General features: G+C 35.7%; 1 protein-coding gene across 1 annotated transcript in view; it reads left to right on the top strand.

Moving 5' to 3' along the window:
• GABRA2 (gamma-aminobutyric acid type A receptor subunit alpha2) overlaps nt 1-18832 on the top strand; it is a gene marked incomplete at its 3' end in the record, with an annotated part of 64299 nt that extends 45467 nt beyond the window's left edge. Inside the window, exons 5-9 of the mRNA XM_080612907.1 lie at nt 944-1026; nt 3814-3957; nt 4747-4899; nt 14442-14644; nt 18524-18832. Of these exons, the coding sequence (XP_080469033.1) occupies nt 944-1026; nt 3814-3957; nt 4747-4899; nt 14442-14644; nt 18524-18832 (892 nt within the window). The remainder of the gene's footprint in view (nt 1-943; nt 1027-3813; nt 3958-4746; nt 4900-14441; nt 14645-18523) is intronic.
• Nucleotides 18833-20456: the final 1624 nt, after the last annotated feature.

The following is a 20456-nucleotide window of genomic DNA, read 5'->3' as shown; positions in this document are numbered from 1 at the left end:
TGCTGACTCATCTCTCTCTCAGCCCCTTGACTTCACTTTTCTGTGGAGTGGGGGAATAGTAATATGTAATATTTTGGGACAGAAGGCTGGGAAAACATAGTGGGGAATACAATGACTGTGAACCACTGGGAGTACAGGAGGATGTAGCTGACTTTTGAGGCTGGATAAAGAGGAATGAAGACATCCAGAAAAAAAATCTCTAACCAGAGAAGACTTACAAGATAGGAAGGAGAAACAGAGTTTTGTATTGTTTGTTTTAAAAATAACAAGAAAGAAAAGTCTATCAAAATCCTTCTTCAAACTTTTGATTATTTTTTTTAATCCCTATATTTGATACTGGGATATTGGTGGGATTTTTTCACAAAAGAAGCAAAAGTGAATGAATTGTTTACATATTGTCATGATTATATGTACATAAAAATAATATTAGCAGGTAACATGGAGAATGAGTAATATCAGCAATCTTTACAAAGAGCACAAATGGGGTTTTGTCTATGTCTTCCACATCTTCAATTCAAACAGAAAAAAAAAAGCCCCAGGAAACTACGGAGCACAGTCCTTTGGCAAATTAACTGTATTTATGTGCTTTTGTAATGAGCCTTTGAGAGTCATATAATCACAAATGTACCTCAGAATATTATGAGAAGAAAATGACTGTTCTTAACAACCAGCAGTTACATGGTTACATAACTTATATTTTCATTTAAATGGCCTTTGCTCATAGTTTTGAGGTCAGCTCTTTCAAGTTTTTGATGTGATAAGTCAATGCCTTCCAAAGGAACACATAAAAGGGAAGAAGCAAGAGCTAATTTAAATTTTAATTAGTTTAATGTAACATTTCAATTTCATCTCCTAAAACAGCATGAACTCTGTTCACTTCTGCTGAAGTGATTTTTTTGTACTGTTAGCTGACTTAAATGCATAGTGGTCTTTTGCCTTTTAGGCTTACAGTCCAAGCTGAATGTCCAATGCACTTGGAGGACTTCCCTATGGATGCCCACTCATGCCCATTGAAATTTGGCAGCTGTAAGTATGTAATAAATATAGCCTAGGTTAGAGAATACCTAATATTGCTCACAATCACTTTGTTTCAGCAGGTTGTTACATGAGAAGTTTAAACACAAAATGGTTCTTTTTATAAGGTTTGTAACCTGATATATCAAAATCTCTTTGTGTGGTATCTTCTAATGTATTTTAAAGCTTTCTTGACTCCAGTTAATAATAAACACTATACACCTAGTTCAGCATTTTATTCCAGTGTTCAAACCATACTGACAAATGCAGACCTGGGAGCATGTAGCCCATGTAGTATTAATGAAGAGCAGATTAAAGACTTCAAATAATGGGTTGGGTTTTTTCACTTATTTAAACGCTTACTTTCTCTATATTATTATTAGTGAGATTTGTTTTTACATTCTTCATCAATGAAGGTTTCTTGTGTTAAAAAAATTCACTTCTTAGCACATCTGCATGTTATAAACAGGTGAACTTTGATCTCAGTAGTATTACTTTAAGAGCAGCCTAGCTCCATTTACCTGTACTACAGCCTTTCTTCTTCTTCTTCATGAACTAGAATCACATTATTTTTATGTCCTGGATTCTGTACACTGAAAGGTTTTCTTTTTTTCTTTGCCTGCAGTCTACATTCTCTGCTGAGCCTAGGAAAGAGATTTTTTTTTTTTTGAGGAAACTAGTTATTACCTTTAAATTCTGGCTAATTTTACACCACAGGTTACAAAACAGGTGGTAAGCTGCCACTAAGGACAGCATTAATTGGGTGAATATTGTCAGGGCGCTATGCACACTCCCTCCCATAACCCTGGCATACTTCTTTTCCTTGGAGTTTGAAGCAAATTAAACCAAGCCTGTCCTTCTGATGATGCTTCTATGCTAGAGGGAAAACTTGGCTATGGAGATAAAAGATCATTAGAAATAATAATATTTGTATCATGGAGCATTACCCATCTCTAAATATTTTATGTATAATATATAATACAGCTTAACTAACACTAGAGATGTTAGCTGAAATCAGCTGCTGTCTAATACTTATATATATATATGTGCACAGCAAAGTATGTTTGATTTATAAGGTATGGTAAGAAAAAAGACTCATATGGAGCCTTATTTGGTTGGGTCTTTTTTGCTTACTCATTTGTTCTTTGTTCTGTGCCCATGATTTCTGGTTTTCTAGTAAGAAGGAAAATTAAAACTGTAAACAATGTGATTTTAGAAAATCTGTCTTTCATTTCCCTCATACTCGCCTGTACACATTCACAGGACTCTTATTTCTGTCCATTTACAATGGCTTCACACTCATTTTATTTCTTTACTGACAACTCATTTCTAGACTGCTGTACATTTTTCAGCTGTTATTCTGGGATAGAATTTGAATAATGAGTAGTCATAAAAATAAGCAGGAATCCTGAGGATTTTGGTTTAGCTGAGACAAGTTTGCCAGTGATATATACTTGTTGCAGCTCTTCATATGCTGCTACTCTTACATTGCTAGGAGGATCACAAGCCTGTATGTGTGTCTGTTTGGGTGGGGGTTTTTTATACATAGGAGAAAACCCAAACAGAATGTTTTGGAGAAACTGTAGCTTAATAGATAGCTTAATAGCCTTTCTTTATCCTTACCATAACATCTAGCCAACAGTGGGGGGAACTGGGACAAATCAGCAGTTGGCAATACTGTTGGTTTGCGTTAAAGCAGAGGTGGTCTTGTGGGAAGCTGGAAAGATAAAAGGGAATTGTTAAAAATCTCTACATGCTACCCACCTGCTAGATTTTGTTAGTCGTGTAATCTATAGCTACTTGCATGAAAAAGCTTTCTGGGCCTTCAGATATTTCTCAAGCAAAAATGTTTGCAGCCCAACAGAAATAAAATGTTGCTGCTTCTTTCTTTCTTTCCTTTTCTTTTTTTTTTTTTTTTTTTTCCTCCCCACTGCAGTACAGTTATGGTATAAGACTTAAAATGTACTTATCTGAGGCAATCAAACTGAACACAAAGTTTCTTCCATCAGTGGTTTACCACTTTCCTTTCATTTTCCATTTGTTAGTAGGGTGTTAGACTGGAAAAACTAGCAAGACATACTCAATTACTTTCTTTTTTACTTATGGGAGAGGCATTTATTTAAAATTCAGTTTAAAATAAACTATTTAAAATCTATTTTTGATTTGCTTTCATTCTAGTTTATTTTGACAAACCCTAGGTTAAGTGCATGTACTGAGAGAGCAAGCAGCCTGCTTAATGTCAGTGTGTTCCACAAAAAGATGCTAATGAATAAAATTTAAGAGGATACACAGGGCAAGGCACAGAGCAATTACAAATTTGTTAACGGCATTATCACTGAACCTGACTTCCCATGTTTATGTATGAATTTCAGTTAATATTAAAATGCTTATGATACAATCCCAAAGTGGAGAGTGGGGACAATAGAAAGTCAGAACAATACAGGAATGAATTTTCAGAAATGTTGTACATTCTAAATCTTGCACTCTGATGCTTTTCTCATCCTGTTTACACGAGTTTTAGGATACATATAATATTTGATCTCTGACAAGTTCTTTTAACAGTGTAGAAGGTACGTTGTTCATAATTTAGTAGCAGTAAATTGTGGTTGATAAGATCACAAATGAGTGTCCTCTTCCCATGCTGCAATAGGCATTTACCCTACAGTAAAGCTATTTTAAATGTCAAAGCATATTTTTCCCATATAATTGTAAGTTTATGGTGTCAACTCTTCTAATTCTATGAGTTTTGATAGCAACTGTTTAAATTTCTGACGAAATATTTTATCTTACTTCCCACAGATGCATACACAACTTCAGAAGTGACATACATTTGGACTTATAATGCTTCAGATTCAGTGCAGGTGGCACCAGATGGCTCAAGATTGAATCAGTATGATCTTTTAGGCCAAACAATTGGAAAAGAGACTGTTAAATCTAGTACAGGTTAGTAAAAGTAATTTTGACAAAAAAGGCACTCACTTAGCTATGAAGAACATAGGCATTGCTGATGGTGTTGGAAGGCTTTGAAAAAAAACTTGCAAAATGTGAGATGGTAGGCAAAGTGTACTAATGTATGGTACATGTAAAACATAGCACTTTATTGACTCTTTCAAGTTAATAAGTAAACTGGTGATAGCAAAGGTGATCTTTTCCCCACTAACTGTTTTTTTAATGCTGTATCTGGAGCTTAGCCTTGAATCCTAATGTTTTTAACCCAAGACTGGGATAATTTTTTAATTTCATGTGATAAATGACACTTTTTGTCTACTAAATGGTGAAGCATACAAGTTTCAGCCATTTTCCCCGTTCATCATGTTTTTGGCATTAAACATTCTACCAGACTCTAGACTGTGTTCCTACATGCACCAGGCTGTGATGGACCCCCATGATTGCCTTTTGACTGAGATTAAGTTCTCAGGGTGCCTTTGTGTGAACACAGAATGTTGTTCATGTGCAGAAGGCTGCAAGACTAAGGTTCTTGTCAGGGCATACAGAGTTCCTGTAAATTCCTGAACACTGATCTTCCTGGGAGCTCAATGGGAATTAGATGTGGTTGTGCTCAAAAACTTTCTTATATTCTGCGGGATGCTTTCTACTACAAAATATGTTCTGTGGAATTTAACCCTAACACATTTGGTTCACCTAAATATACCAAACTCTTTTTTACCAAAGAAATGGACCTTAAGATGATAACCTTTTTTTCATTATATTTTGTTTGTTTGTGGCTCCTAGGCGAATATACAGTAATGACGGCTCATTTTCACTTGAAGAGAAAAATTGGTTATTTTGTCATTCAGACTTACCTGCCCTGTATCATGACTGTGATTCTCTCTCAAGTGTCATTCTGGCTGAACAGAGAATCTGTACCTGCCAGGACAGTTTTTGGTGAGTATACTGGGCAGTGTTAGCTTTGTTTGTGACAGATGAAGCTGTTAGGAAGCATTTCTGAAGTATGCTTGGTAAAGGCCTTTTTCATCCAAATTGGTGTGCTTGTAGAATGTGATACTCTTTCTAGTCCAAATAGGTTTCAATTACAGCTCACAGATTTCCTGAAAATCCTGAAGATTTTTTGAAATTAGTGCTTAGGAGAAAATTGTCCATATATCTGTGACTCTTTTGAGAGGAAAAAGTTTTCACAAAATATAAAAAGACAATAATGTTTCTATTTAAAAAGTAAATTTAGATTATTTTCTGAAATGTCTTTCTTACCTTAATATTTATTATATGAATAATACTTTGGTACTTGGTAGATAAGCATATTTCTAATTTCATATTTCTAAATATATTTTTTAAATTAAGCAAATTAAAGTTGAATTTGTTGAATTATTTGAATGTGTTAAACTTTGTAAGCTGCAGTTGTTTAAAATTAACCCTATTCTGGGAGTGTGGGCAAAACCCTCCCACTAATTCAAATTGGAATGTACCACAACGCAGTGAACATCAACAGTGCAAAATAATGTTGTTTCTCTTGCAATAAGGTTTTGCTTTCTTCTTTATTAAAGCAAAGCAAAGTAACAAATGTCTTTCTTATTTGCATAACTGAAAGTTATTTTAATTTGTTTGTTTTTAAAGAAAAGAGACTAGCACAACAAAAGAGGGAAAGCAATGTCTGTGTGAAATCAGCCATCAGAAATGCTGCATAAATCATATGATTAGTCATCAGTAAACACTATGCAGTCTTCAAAAAATAGGTCAAACTCACTTACTGTCTCTCCTGGTAGACAAAATGCCACACAAAGCATTGTGAAAATTGCAGATTCTAATATGAGCCTTACTGAAGGCAGATGAAATGGATCAGTGATTTTAGTGGGACCAGAATTCTACCATGTTTTCCCAGGCAATTATCCATCCGATTTTTTTTTTTTCTGTCTTTCTCCAAAATCTTCTGTGAATGTGTCCATTTCTGCTTATCAGAATTCACATTCCTATTTTACAGCCTTACAAGTATACTGTCAAATCCTTCTATATCTCTGACTTTGCCCCTTGTACTCCCTCCTGTACATTTAATGCAGTGTAACTGGTCTGTCCAAAAAAAGTCTCACATCTTCTTTTCTTAAAATGCACTTTCTGTTACTGTGTCATCAGTAACAAGGCATTAGGACAGTTTGTGTGAAATGTTGTGTCCCTTCCTGCATACCTCTTTCTTTCTGATTTTTTTTTTTTTTAAATTTATGGTGTTTTCTTTGGAAATAAGTAATACCTGCATGGCAGCCTGCTGCTTTATTCTCCTGGGGGTTTAGCATAATATGGATAATAAACAGTGTCCTGTTTCAGGATGTCTTGAGGGAACTGGGTAAGATGGCTGCAAGAACAGAATCACACGACCCAGTGACATAAAATCTAAAATATGTGTACTAAACACAGTGGGTATATTGAGGAGATAGCAATTTCTATGCTAGTGTTTTATTGCTGCCACACAGACATGCCCCTCATGCACCAGTCAGGGTTCCGTCCCATTCAGACCAGCTTAGACTGGTGCCCTGAACCCAGGGGAGCAAGACATGTCTAGGCTCTATCTGATAGAGCAGACTAGCCCCTGTATGCAGCGTTTGCACCCTGGGCTTAGCCTTTGGCATTGGGTTGGAGTTCCCCTTAGGAGCTATTTCTTAATGTTCTTTTACATTCTAGGTGAGATTGTCAGCATAAGATGCTGGTGGCTTCTCTAATCACATAGCCCCAGATGAATCTCCCAGTCCTCATACTTACTGGAAGCAATTGTCACTGCATCAAAAGAAGTGTGACCAGCAGGTCGAAGGAAGTGATTCTTCGCCTCTGCTTTCATGAGATCTCACTTGGAGTACTGAGTGCAGTTCTGTTGTCCTCAACATAAGCAGGACATGGAGCTGTTGGAGCGAGTCCAGAGGATGGCCACAAGGATGATCAGGGGATTTAAGCACCTCCTGTATGAGGACAAGCTGAGAAAGTTGGGGCTGTTCAGCCTGGAGAAGAGAAGGCTGCGTGGAGACCTCATAGCAGCCTTCCAGTATCTGAAGGGAGCTTATAACGATGCTGGGGATGGACTATTCATCAGGGACTGTAGTGATAGGACAAGGGGTAACGCGTTCAAATTTAAACAGGGAAAGTCCAGGTTAGATATAAGGAAGAAGTTCTTTACTGTGAGGGCGGTGAGGCACTGGAACAGGTTTCCCAAAGAAGTGGTGAATTCTCCATCCCTGGGAGCTGTCAAGGCAAGGTTGAACAGAGCCTTGGGTGACATGGTCTAGTGTGAGGTGTCCCTGCCCATGGCACGGGGGTTGGAACTAGATGATCTTAAAGTCCTTTCCAACCCTAACCATTCTATGATTCTATAGTTATGATACCCTTCTGGTCTCCTGCCTAAATGTGTTTCTAAACTGTGAATTTAGGTACAGTTTCATAGCAAAGTTCATCTATTGCTTCTTACTGTTTTCTGCCTCTTACTGAATTAATCTTGGCAATTAGAGTTGGGCAGGTATACTCAAGATCTTATTTGGGTGGTACTTTCACATATACTCCAGCAGTGATACATGAAGCCCATACTACAGCTAAGTTAATAAAATAAGCTACTTCCAGCAGGGAATATAAAACTTGTGGGAGATTTTACTTTACATTTTTATTGATCATACTTAATTTTTAGTTTTTATAAGGAGTTGCCACTAGATACCCATCTTTGCATTGTATAATAAATATATAGATATAACAATAATATATTCTACATAATGTATAAACATAATAACATCCTGAGTATATAGATATAATAGTATAGCAATAATTAATGTATAAATGTTAAAATATTATTGAGTAGAAAGTATTAGTTTTGATAAAGTGTTTGTCAGAATAAATAAGAAATTTATTTCAAGTATCTTCTTGAGAGCCAGCAAGTCCTGGAAAGGACTAACTCCTGGAGTATACTGGTGCTTTCAAAGAAACATAACTGCCAGGTATTCAAAGCAGCACTTACCATTTATTATTTAACGTTTGAAAGAAGTTACTTTTCTTTCCCCTTTCTGTTCTCTTGCAATGTAGTTTCAAGTTCTAGTGTAACATTAAGGGCTTGGTAGAATGAAACTTCTTTTATAATCGAGCTCCTTAATCCCTTTCCTTTATGGCATCTCGTTAATATTGTTGACCTAAGTTATCTCAAATGAATTATGGACTAATGTTACATTGTTTCAACTTGGCTTTAAATTAGTGGAAGAAGAAAGTTTTTTCATCATTAATTAAGTCTTGAATGTGTTTTCTGTGGCAGATAAATTCAAAAAGCATTTGATTGCATTTTTAACGAAAGGGAATGAGGCTGGTTCATGAAGCCTTCATTTAGTGCAAGACTACAATCTGTTTCATTTAGTAATGTGTTTATTGTTACTCATTTAGTGTCAACAATGTTAGCAAAGCTAATCTTGTGCAGCTTATTGAATTCTCCATTTTTAATGGTCATAACATTTAGAAACATCACATATATTTGAATTGCAGCATTACAGGCAGGTGACAGAAAAATCAGAAATTAGTTTTCTTAGTGCTATAGTTATCTATGTGGTTTAATAGTTATCTATGTAGTTTAACTCTCACACAGAATAGGAATGACACTGTTAAAAGGAATGTAGTTATATATATATATATATATATATATATATATATATATATATAGTTTGATACCCAAAGCAGGCAAGAACAAAAATTAGGAGTTGTATTATTTTTTTAGTACATTGTCCAAGATGCAGAATATTAAATTCACATAGTCATGTTCTTTTGTCAAGACTGTATTCTCTGTGATCATATTATTATGCTACTTTCCTGTCCCTACATTTTGCTTGTTCTTGGTTTATCTTTTCTGAACCTATATTAATTACTGTACATTTTGAAGCAAAAAGCCATTTAGACCTGAAATAGGCAGACTATGTACAAGCACAGAAAGGGGAACCTAAGAAAAGTGTAGATTTGCTTTCTGGTTATTTTTACATGGTAATTCAATAATGTAGACCTTTCCTTTTGAACAATTCTATATATACAAATTATATTTTCCCATTCTGTTGAAAAAAACCTCAACTGTCTTTATTTGTTTCTAATTTCACATGTTGCTGATTATCATTTGTGCCTTTAGAGTTATCCCAGCACTCACAACTTTAAGTCTATAATTTCTTAATTGGGAATTTCTGCTAGCTGTAGGTATAACACTACTGGTAGGCAGTGGGCAAGCATACCTGGGAAACTGTAGACCTTGAGTGACTGAGGTGGCTGCAAACAAATTAATATGTCTTCTTACCTCAGTGGTGTGTCAAGACAGTAGCTCATGTTCCAATAGTGGCATAATGATATGTAACTTTTACTGGAGTTAGGGTAAATAGCACTTACTGCTCGGCTTTAGTTGTTGTCTTCGTTCAAGCCCAGCTGGTAACTCAGAACCACACAGCCAATCACTCACCCGCTCCCTTCTCCCACCCTAGGCAGGATGGGGAGGAAAAGCAACAGAAGTAACTCCCACGGGTTGAAATAAGAACATTTGAGTAACTAAACTACAGTACAAAACTAATACTACTTACCACTAATAATGGTAAGGGAAATAACAAGGGGAGAGAATATAAAGCTAAAAGAGGAGAAGGAAAAGAAAACAATAAACACAATACAATTGCTCACCACCCGCTGACTGATACCCAGCCTGACCCAAGCAGCAATCCCCCTTCCAGGTAATGCCCCCCCAGTTTATGTACTGGGCATGACGTGCTGTGGTATGGAATACCCCTTTGGCTAGTTTGGGTCAGGTGTCCTGTCTCTGCTTCCTCCCGGCATCTTGTGCCCCTCCTCACTGGCAGAGCATGAGCGACTGAAAATCCTTGATCAGGGTAAGCATTACTTAGCAACAACTAAAACATTGGTGTGTTATCAGCGTTGTTCTCAAGACTAAAGCCAAAACACAGCACTGCACCAGCTACTACGAAGAAGAAAAATAACTGTTACAGCTGAACCCAGGACAATTCAGACTTATTTGCCAGTGTCTAAGCAAAATCAATGTAAACTTCCTTTGTATTGTATTCTCAAGTAATACATATACATTACATTAATAAAAAAGAAACAGTGTGGTGTGTAGCCACAGTTATGGTATAATACTTCAAAATTACACTATTTCCAGAATTTTTAAGCTTTTGTTTAGACCTCCACCTTTTTACTCTTGGCGTGATAAAATGGGCAGCAATCTGTATCTTTCAAAAAGGTACAACAATCTTTTATTTCTGCTATGTTATTTGTATTTATAAATCTTTTCAGGTTTTGGGCCAGGTTGGGTGATCTAAGTACCTAACAAAATTTGCAATTACTTTTAAGAAAAAAAAAAAAGAGTGAAATAATAAAGCAATTGAATTAGTCTCCTCATACAAAAAGAGCAATTTATCAATCCTTTTGTGAAATGTTCTTCAACCACCCTGTGTATCTTTGCAAAGTGTTCTGGTGAAAAGATAAAATTGTGGGAGGAGTAGCATGATCTTATAAGAAATAGAACACATTTTAGGCATTTTGTACAAATTGTTTGCAAAGCTGAATACCACTTTTGTTACAGAAATGTTCTTTAGTAGCTCACTGTTTAGGCCTTTGGCTTTCATTATAGAATCATAGAATCATAGAATAATTAGGGTTGGAAAGGACCTTAAGATAATTTATTTCCAACCCCCCTGCCATGGGCAGGGACACCTCCCACTAAACCATGTCACCCGAATGACCATGTCATTTTCAAAGGATGCGTCTGCATTCTAACATGAGAAGGCTAGGACATGATATAGAATCATAGAATGGTTTGGGTTGGAAAGGACCTTAAGATCATCAAGTTCCAATCCCCCTGCCATGAGCAGGGACACCACACTAAACCATGTCTTGAATACCACCAGGGATGGAGCATTCACGACTTCCTTGGGCAACTCATTCCAGTGCCTCACCACCCTCACAGTAAAGAACTTCTTCCTTATATCTAATCTAAACTTCCCCTGTTTATGTTTTAACCCATTACCCCTTGTCCTATCACTGCAGTCCCTAATGAAGAGTCCCTCCCCAACATCCTTATAGGCCCCCTTCAGATACAGTTAACTAAAATCTGTTCAAATTACAAAAATCAGTTGATACACAAGAGGTGAAATTAGAGTCCAAAAGAGTTTGTTGCTGTCAAGGTGTAGCCTGACTTTCTTGCGCACAGATGCGGGCATAAACTATTCATCATGACAAGATTTTGATTTTAATTTTAATATTTATGTGATAACTCCTTCAATTTCCACTGAATGTTTTTAGTTAACCATTTCTAGGTTTTCAGTTTACCTCTTCTGCTGTTGTGTGGCAGTGCCCTAGACTGCTGAGTGACAGAAATTGTTTGCCCAAAGGTGGCTGTCTGACTTAAAACATATGTTGGATGATATCCATCTGTCCTGGAATCAAAAATATGTCAGAGCTGGTATTTTCCACATATGTAAGTTTAGTGTCAGTTGAAAGTGTTGAATTTGGAGTCCTGGAGATTGGTATCTTCCCTCCACTGAACAGATGCCACTTTAAAAGTGGCACCATAAAAAAATCCTAGGCAATCAAATAGCTCCAGAATGGATAAAACTGTAGTGGTATATATTTAGCATTTATAAGCATGCACTGCTGAGACAAAAAAATTGTATGATGTTGGGTTATATCTACTGTCAAGTATAAAATGCTTGGTCCTCTTTGGAGAAGAGATACATCAATGGTTTATGTTTTGGATCCTTTTTAAAGACAAATTGATGGCTGCTCATGGTCTCTTACAAGATGATATGTGGCCATGTCCTTCTGGCACCTGCTAAGTGCCATATCTGCTATAGATGATAGTTCTTGACATGTCTATAAACTGGTCTTTCTACGTCATAGGGAGATAGCATGCAGTCTTTACATAGCCTGTTAAATTATTTAGGCTCTCCATAGTCGTATATGATTTAGGAGAGAAGACTGTTTTTCTCTAATTGTTTGGCTACCTCATTGTATGGGAACAATGTACTCACTGGGTTTTATACCAATTTTAGGTCACTAGTGTTACAAATTAGTGGAAAGAGGAATGTTTTTGATCTGGTCAGTGTATGGTGTTTAAGTTAAATCTTTGTGAAATAATTGTGTTTTGTTTTGAAAGTTGACCATATTTTTCCACATTAATAATTTTTCAGTCCTATCAAATTTAGCAGTGACAAGGAGGCAGGTTATTTCCATTCAGTCCATTTTTGTAAAGAAGACTTCATAATACTGATTTTTAAAATGAACTATATTGTACAAAATCATCTGTCTTTTTACTGAAGAAAAATAGCAAGTATAAAAATATTAGAGATTCCGATACTGACAGGTTTCACAACTGAAATTTTGTGTCCATTTTTTTCCCACTTTGATGTTCAAGCTACCAAAGGTTAAATCACAGTGGTAGCTTGAACATGTCTGAATTCATAGAGTGAACGAGTAAATGAAAGTGCACTGGCAATTGTCTGACAATGGGCTGTTTGATTGACATTTGGGTCCCAAAGTGGTGTGGTTTGCTTAACTCTTTAGAGAAATTGTCAACTGGTACCAAGATACAAGATGTAAATTCGTGACTTTTTAATTGAGACTAGGAAAGGTCAACAGTTAAATTAAATTTCTGAAGAAGCCAATGGGGCTTCCAGAAGATTAGTTTATTCTAAAAGGTAGGACTTAAAGAGCACATTACCTTAGCAACCGTATATATTTACATGTGGATAAGGTCACCTTATGTCTGAGAAACAATCACTTTACTGATACTTCCATGTAATTAAAATGATTTATTTGCAGCTCAGGACTGGTGTTAAAATTTGCATGTGATAATTTTAAATGTAAGATAGACTGCCTTTCCCTGAGGTGCTGAAAATAATTAAGCCATATGTTGTGTAAGTGTTAGGAGAGAGTAAGTTCTTTACAAAATATATTGTCTACACGTTTTCACAAAATACAGTATAATAGCTGCTTCCTTTTCATTGTATAGGCTAACAGTGTCATGGCTGATTCCAGATTAAATCCACTACTTTCATTTATGGAGGCTGAAAAATGGCAATTACAAAATCATGTTTGCTAAAGTGTCTGGATACTGTGTGATTCAGCAGGTAGTTTCTGTGCCTTGTTTTCCCCGCTGCACAGGCCTTTGGAAGTGTTATCAAGGGAGAGTGACACTGAGGCTGAGTCCGCTTAGCTTTGCTCTGTCATCCTGTGTGGCACCCTCAGAGATGGAGATTCTTCACAGGAGGGATGGAAATTGCAAAGCCTAAAGAGGTTTGAGTAGGCGTAATTGCTGCCTCTCTTTCCTCTCACACAGCAGTTTAAAAAGGCTTCTCTTGTAGCAGAAGGAAAATCTGAGCTAGGTCAATCCTGCAGAACCCAGGTGACAGGTTGCTGACAGTGAAGGATCGGTCTTAGGAAGAGTGACTTTACTTTCTCTTGGGAATCCTTTTACAACAATTTTATGAGCGTGTAGTTGTTGAAGCTGTGATGTGCTGTTACTAATATTTCTGCCATGGCATCTGCTTTGCCTGTCGTAATGGAGTGTAGGTTTGTTGGTCTGTGCTAAGTATATCACTTTATGTTGCTTTTAATTCTAGAGACGTATTCAATGGCTTGCCACAAAGGGAATAGTTCAGTTTGTCTAAGTGTGATTCAGTCTCAAGTGGGAGAACTGATTTGCTTAAGGGATGGAGACTGTGTTTGTGGCTGTGCATTTCTGCTTGCTAAAACTTGATTTAAAAAAGTGTTCTTCCTTTCCTCTCGTTTATCTTTTTTCTGATTTTTTTTTTTTTTAGTTTGATTCCTGGCTTCCTACTGGGTCTTCATCATGTACAAAATACTGTGAAGTGCTTTTAATAACTGCCACAGTGAAAAACACTCTTCCTGGGTCATGAAGTCTTTTTTTGTGACACAGTTATAATAATCTAACATTTCAAAACAATATGCTGTTCTGGAAAAAAAAAAAAAAAATCCATGTTACCTGAATGAAAACTAACTGTTTATATCTTCAACTATGTCACTGAATGGTTAGTGAGAAAGAGTGCCAGATCTGCAGTTAGTGCAATGAAGCCATCCACAAAACATTAACATATTAATCATTATTACTTAACGCTGCAAAATATTATTATTCCATTAAGGAATTGCTAATTTTTTTCCTTACCTGTCCTGATAGCTAAATATATATATATATATATATATATATATTTTCTATCTCCTATAAGTAAAATCTTAACCTGATTCAAAAAACGGTAGTTCAGACAACAAAATTGAACTAAAATACGTCAAAGGAAACCCAAGATGCAGCTTTTAATAAGGTTCTGGCAGTCTTTCACCAACCTAGATAAGAAAATTTTCCCCTGTGTTCACAAATATACCATAATAATTTTTGGTTTGTATTTTTGTTAACCTTAATAATCCAAGTAAAATTGTTACTATTGTGGTTTTTTTCCCCCTTGCAGGAGTCACAACTGTCTTGACAATGACAACACTGAGCATCAGTGCTCGAAATTCACTCCCCAAAGTAGCATATGCAACAGCTATGGATTGGTTTATTGCTGTTTGTTATGCATTTGTATTCTCTGCATTAATCGAATTTGCAACTGTAAATTACTTCACAAAACGAGGATGGGCTTGGGATGGAAAAAGTGTAGTGAATGATAAGGTAAGTCCTAAGGAAATTTCCCTATTTCCATTCAATTGCACTAAAGCAGCTGTAATGCATAGTTTTGATAAAATTTGCTAGATAAAAACAAATAATATATGATGTTTTAAATCAAAAGAATGTAGATGTATTTTCAGTCCTGAACAAAAATATATCTGCCCTGATGTAGCTAATGTTAATATTCCAGGTTTATATATCAAGCACATTGCTTTTTTACATTGGGAACTGACTTGTTTCATAACTTCTTAGATACAACTGTTTATCTGTTTATTCAGAAAATTTAATCTAGATTTATTGGTTGACCACTTTTTTATTATTTAATCCATTTCAGTTGGAAATGAGAAAAATATTAGAGAGAGATATAATGTATATTAATTTTCCTGGTAAAAGGATAAGAAAAAGAACTGAATGCCCATAAATGTAAAATGCAATAACAAAATCTAGAGCTTTTGAACATTTTCAGTATTCTGAATCTTATCCTTAATGATATATAGACATTGATTTTTAAACTATTTTAAATAGCAATTTTACAAAATTCTCAGTACTTCTTCACCTATGATGCATTGTTGCTCTGAGTGTGCAGAAAAAGAGTCATGCCTTAATTTTCTGGTATTGATAGTAGTGTAGGTGTGATAGCATGAAGAAATCTTCACCTGGTAGAATTTCTCATTTCATGAACAAAATTAACTGGTGATATTCCTAAACTTGTGACAAGCTTTGCAGTTTGCAATTTTAATAACACAGAATGACTGTTAAAGCTGACTTGTTTTGACTGACTGACTGTATTATGTAATTTTTCCTATCTCAATCTCTGATTCTACCAATGGAGAAGGATTTCTTATGATAAAGAATACTCTGATTTCTATCGTTCTCCTTAAATTAGGTAGAATATTATTTGCTTCCTAGATGATAGTATTAGATGTAAAGCAATGTTTAATTGACTGGTGGTTTCTCAGCACTTTGAATGCAAAATGCATAAAGAAACAAAATGTTCAATTAATGGTAAAGGAGAATTAGAGGAAAAAGTACATTGTTTATAATTTCCTGTGGCTTCCATTAAGTCATGAGCTGTCCATAACTTCAGGGTCTGTTCCCTCATGCTGGAAGTAGATACAGAATTGCCACAAGTTTATCAGCATGTCACAAGTCAAGCTTTTCAGATAGGCATATTACCCTGGCATTGTAATAGTGTAGAGAGCCCTTATAAAATCTCTGATCATACTATGGCTGTTCCTTCAAATTAATATAACAGTGTTGTCTGCTGATCTTAGGAGTGGCAGCTGTTTAACAGCAAGATAGCATTTCTTCCCCAAGAAAAATAAAATTATCCATTTTATGTGAAGATTTACATACAATTCACATGCCCAGTTCTCTTATTTTCTTCAAACTGTCCTAACAAAAAGCTAAACTTTTAACACACTCATAGCTTGTCATACAAAAGTATGGTTCATCTTTATATGCAGGTCTCTTTAATGGTTTTACAGATACCTTTTAAAAATACACTTAAGTGTGTCTGAAAGGAAGGAATTATAGGTCAGTTAGAGTGTTCCTCTTGTAAGTAGATTTGGCAATTATTTTTGCCGAATGCATCTGTGCACCTAAAGCCAGGCTTACTCTCCACCAAATAGAGTGAAATATGTTTCCTCAGTGACAGTCATCTGTGTTCACGTTATATGGAAATTCCCATCTAAGTGCTGTCAACATGGAATTTGTCTCACAGAAAAGCAGGTGAAGGGACAAGCTACAGGTTTGATCAGTCCTTTTTCACACTCCAATCAATAAGGAACAATGCTGAATTCCCACCCGATCCCAGATTTTCTTTTTATGTGACACCATCTCCTGAGACATGGTATTAGGGGCACAGCGTCTAACCATGAAGATCTTATCAAGATTTGTAGATGGCCCTAATAAACATCAAATTAGAGCTAATTTAAAACTAAAATTGGAAATTGGGTAGATGCCTCCCAGTGGAAGTAAAAACTTGGAATGCACCTGTAGGAAAAAAGTCACAGGGATTCCTTCACTTGTGCCATTTTAATTAGATCAAAAAAGTCAAACCAAACAAATACAACAGCCAGAAGTTAACTGTTTCTTCATCTGTTTAATTCTGTATTTTGTGAAAGAGATGGACTAAATCTAATATCTATTTGCCTATTTCTAAATTCTATATGGAGAGCCTTGCTTCCTGATAAGCTTCTCTTCCATTCTTTCCTGTCAGTCATTGGAAATTCCTTAGTTTGGGATTGCTGTAAAATGGTGAATCAATTACATTCAGTCTTGTTGCAGAACTAGTCTGTGTACCTATACATATGTTTAAAAACTCAAGCTTATACTCTTTAACTTTAAATCCCTGTATCTATCTATAGACGTAGTGTCTCCATTGGATTGGGTTTGGCTGAAATTTAGCCATTTGACAGCATACACAATCTTGTAAAAACACAGAATTGCTGAGGTTGGAAGGGACCTCTGGATGTCATCGAATTTAATTACCCTACCCCAAGCAGGGACAGGTGCTTAGGGTCATATCCAAACTGGTTTTTAGTATCTCCAAGGATGGAGACTCCACAACCTCTCTGGGCATCCTGTTCCAGTGCTCAGTCACGCTCATGGTAAAACAGGTATTTTTGTATATTTAAGTAGAACATTCTGTATTTCAATTTGTGCCCGTTGTCTCTTGTCCCACCAGATATTTATATACATTGATAAAACTCCCCCCGAGCCTGCTCTTCTCCAGGCTGAACAGTCACAGCTTTCAGCCTTTCATATTTCAAATGATTCAGGCCTTAAATGATCTTTGTAATCCTTTGCTGGACTCATTCTCCATGTCTTTTGAACCAGGGAGCCCAGAACTGGGTCCATCACTATAGATGTGTCTTCTTATGGCTGAGTTGATGGGAATGCTCACCTCCCTCAGCCTGCTGACAACACTCTTTGTAATGCAGTCAGGGCACATTTCTGGCTTGTGTTCAACTTGGTGTCCACCCTGGGCCTTTTCTGCATAGTTGCTTTTCAGTCCATTAGTCCCAACCTCCACCGGTGCATGGTGTTATTCCTCCCGAGGTGCAGGACTTTAATTTCCCTTTGCTAAACTTCATTAAATTCTTGTAATTCCACCCTACTTATATTCTGTTATTTTTTAGGTTCTAATCCCCATATTCATCACTGTTACACATTTTCTAAACAATAATTTCTGAAGAACAGAAATAGTTCTTGGACTAGTTCTCAGCTTGCTTCTGCAACTACTAGGCTTGAGTCCTTCTTTCTCTCAATTGCAATATCTTTTGACATCAGTGTGTGTGTCTATGTATATATATGTAAACACACACATATTTCCCCAGAATCTCTTAAAAATGTAGACCATTGCTGAAATTTCATTATACATTAGTGGTATATTATGAGAGGTTCAATTAATAGTGATACTAGGTTTACGTGGAAAAGATGGCCTAATTTTCCTTTTATTACAATGCCAGGTAATCTTTTTTTCTTCCAGTCCACCCATTCATTCCCTACAGTTCTTTTAACAGAGAACATTTAAACATCTTGCAATTATATTGTAAGGAGCCAGATACAAAGCAGCTAGAGAAAAAAACTCTTTTCCAGTTATTCTTACAATTGCAGTAGTAGATTCTTTCTCATAGAACTTCAGTCGGGCATTTGATAGTGTAAGAGTCTATGTTTTCAGAGCATTCTCATGTTACCTGTACCTTCTTTTTTGGTAGACTGGAAGTGTCTTTCTTTATATTTGAATTTATCAGCATGGTATTGCTAGTATTTATTTTAACATACTCGTTTGTTTCTTTTACATTTGAAATGATGTTTAATTAAGTCTATTCTGGCAAATACACATTAAATATTTAACTTCATGCTGTCTTCCAATAGAAAAAAGAAAAAGCGTCTGTCATTAAGAAAAACAATGCCTATGCAGTTGCTGTTGCCAACTATGCTCCAAATATTACCAAGGACTCAGTGCTACCAACTATCTCCAAGAGTGCTACAACTGCAGAACCCAACAAGGCAAAACCAGAAGCGAAGCCACAGGAAGCAAAGAAAACATTCAACAGTGTTAGCAAAATTGACAGAATGTCTAGAATAGTGTTTCCAGTCTTATTTGGTACTTTCAATTTAGTGTATTGGGCTACATATTTAAACAGGGAGCCTGTCTTACTTGGCTTTGCACCATCAACCTAAAATCTGAATTGCACTGAGGACTTAAAGAATCATTCTAATCAGATAGGTTGTTCGCTATGTACAGTCCGACTAATAACTGCTAATCTGTGAACCATTATGTACAGAGTGTATATAGATGTCTTATCGGTGTATCTCCAAAGGAGGGACACACTGTTATTTCATGGGTCTGTAAACAGATAGCACCCATGGCAAATATAGCCAGCTGTTTAAAAGTTATACCCAGGAGAGTTCTGTTAAACTAGGATTCAAATATACAGAATTATATTCTCTCCGTTCAATGAAATGAGATGTTATCCTACATAATTATTTAGGAACAGTATTTTTTTAATTTAAAGTTAAAATATTTTTCTATAAAGTAATTCTACTTTAATGAAAGAAACTGTCATTTAAAAAAAGTGATTTTTTTAAAAAGGTGTAATTGTTTCATACAATAGCGGTACCCATGTACATAACAAAGTATGGAGCTCGTACAGTTCTATTGTTCACAAACATTCTGGATACTAGTTAGGCTGAAGAGGTAGTAAAGACTACTATATGGCAAAAGCCACAAGTTTCTTTCTTCTGTCCTGCTTGAAGTTCTTATTAAACCCTTCTAATTGATTTCAGGCAAAAGCAAGTGTTAATCAAATTTCCAATCTCAACCAACTTCTGCTAGTGAAAAATCTTGTTCTTTTCACTGTTTTATTTATTTGATGTTGCTAAGCCAGGTTTGTCTGGTTCAGCAAAGTTGGATTTTTTTGTTGTTTTGTTTTTTGATTTTGTTCTTAATTGGATTATTGTCAGGTTCATAAAAGTGCTCAGAAATCTTTCAGGGTTAAGTATATCAGTAATATAATACACTCTTTCCTTGCTTAATGTTAACCTAAAACCTGCCATTAAAATATTTACCTGTACTTGTCCCAGAAAGCATTCTTTTGGAGGGAAACAAGAGTCATGACTTAAGTTCAGGAAATTGTCCATATAATAAAATTTACTGCTGCTTTTGTAAATTGCAACTTTGCATTTCGCTGACATAACTTTACAACAACTTTGTATACTAGAAATGGTTTTGCTAAGATTTGAATGTTATTTTTTTAATAAAAGGTCATGCATTTTCAGTAGGTATCAACTGTATTTCATATACACAAATATAACAAAATTGGAGCTGCCACTTGCAATTTTATATGAACATTTAATACTGATCAGTAAAATTGTTTCTCATCTGAGCCTTTGCAAAGATTCTTTATGCCCCTAAAGGCCTGATAAATCATAGCATAAGTAATAACTGTGTACTGTATTTAGATTTTAGTATACTTGGCCAATCAAAAATACTTCGATTCACACATACATTAGCAGTTATTAGTTGACCTTTAAAAAAAGATACACCTTTATGATGATGTCTTCTAGTAGAGACATATGTAGTCGTATAGTGTCATTTATTGCAGTTTTGTACAGTACTTGAGTATAGTGCATAAAATAGATATGTTCAGAGTTTAACAAAGTTGTACAAATATTTCTAAAATCAAATAAAGAGTATCTTAAGACATGGAAATGTGCTAAAAACAACAAAGAGAAACACTGCTTTCATTTGCTGGTTTATTTTCTTGCTTTTTCTTTGCTTTTAATGTGATTCTGTTTTGTACTT

Source organism: Psittacula echo (assembly GCF_963264785.1).
Source record: "Psittacula echo genome assembly, chromosome: 1".
NCBI classification, from domain to species: domain Eukaryota; kingdom Metazoa; phylum Chordata; class Aves; order Psittaciformes; family Psittacidae; genus Psittacula; species Psittacula echo.
This window is presented reverse-complemented; position numbering and strand designations above follow the sequence as displayed.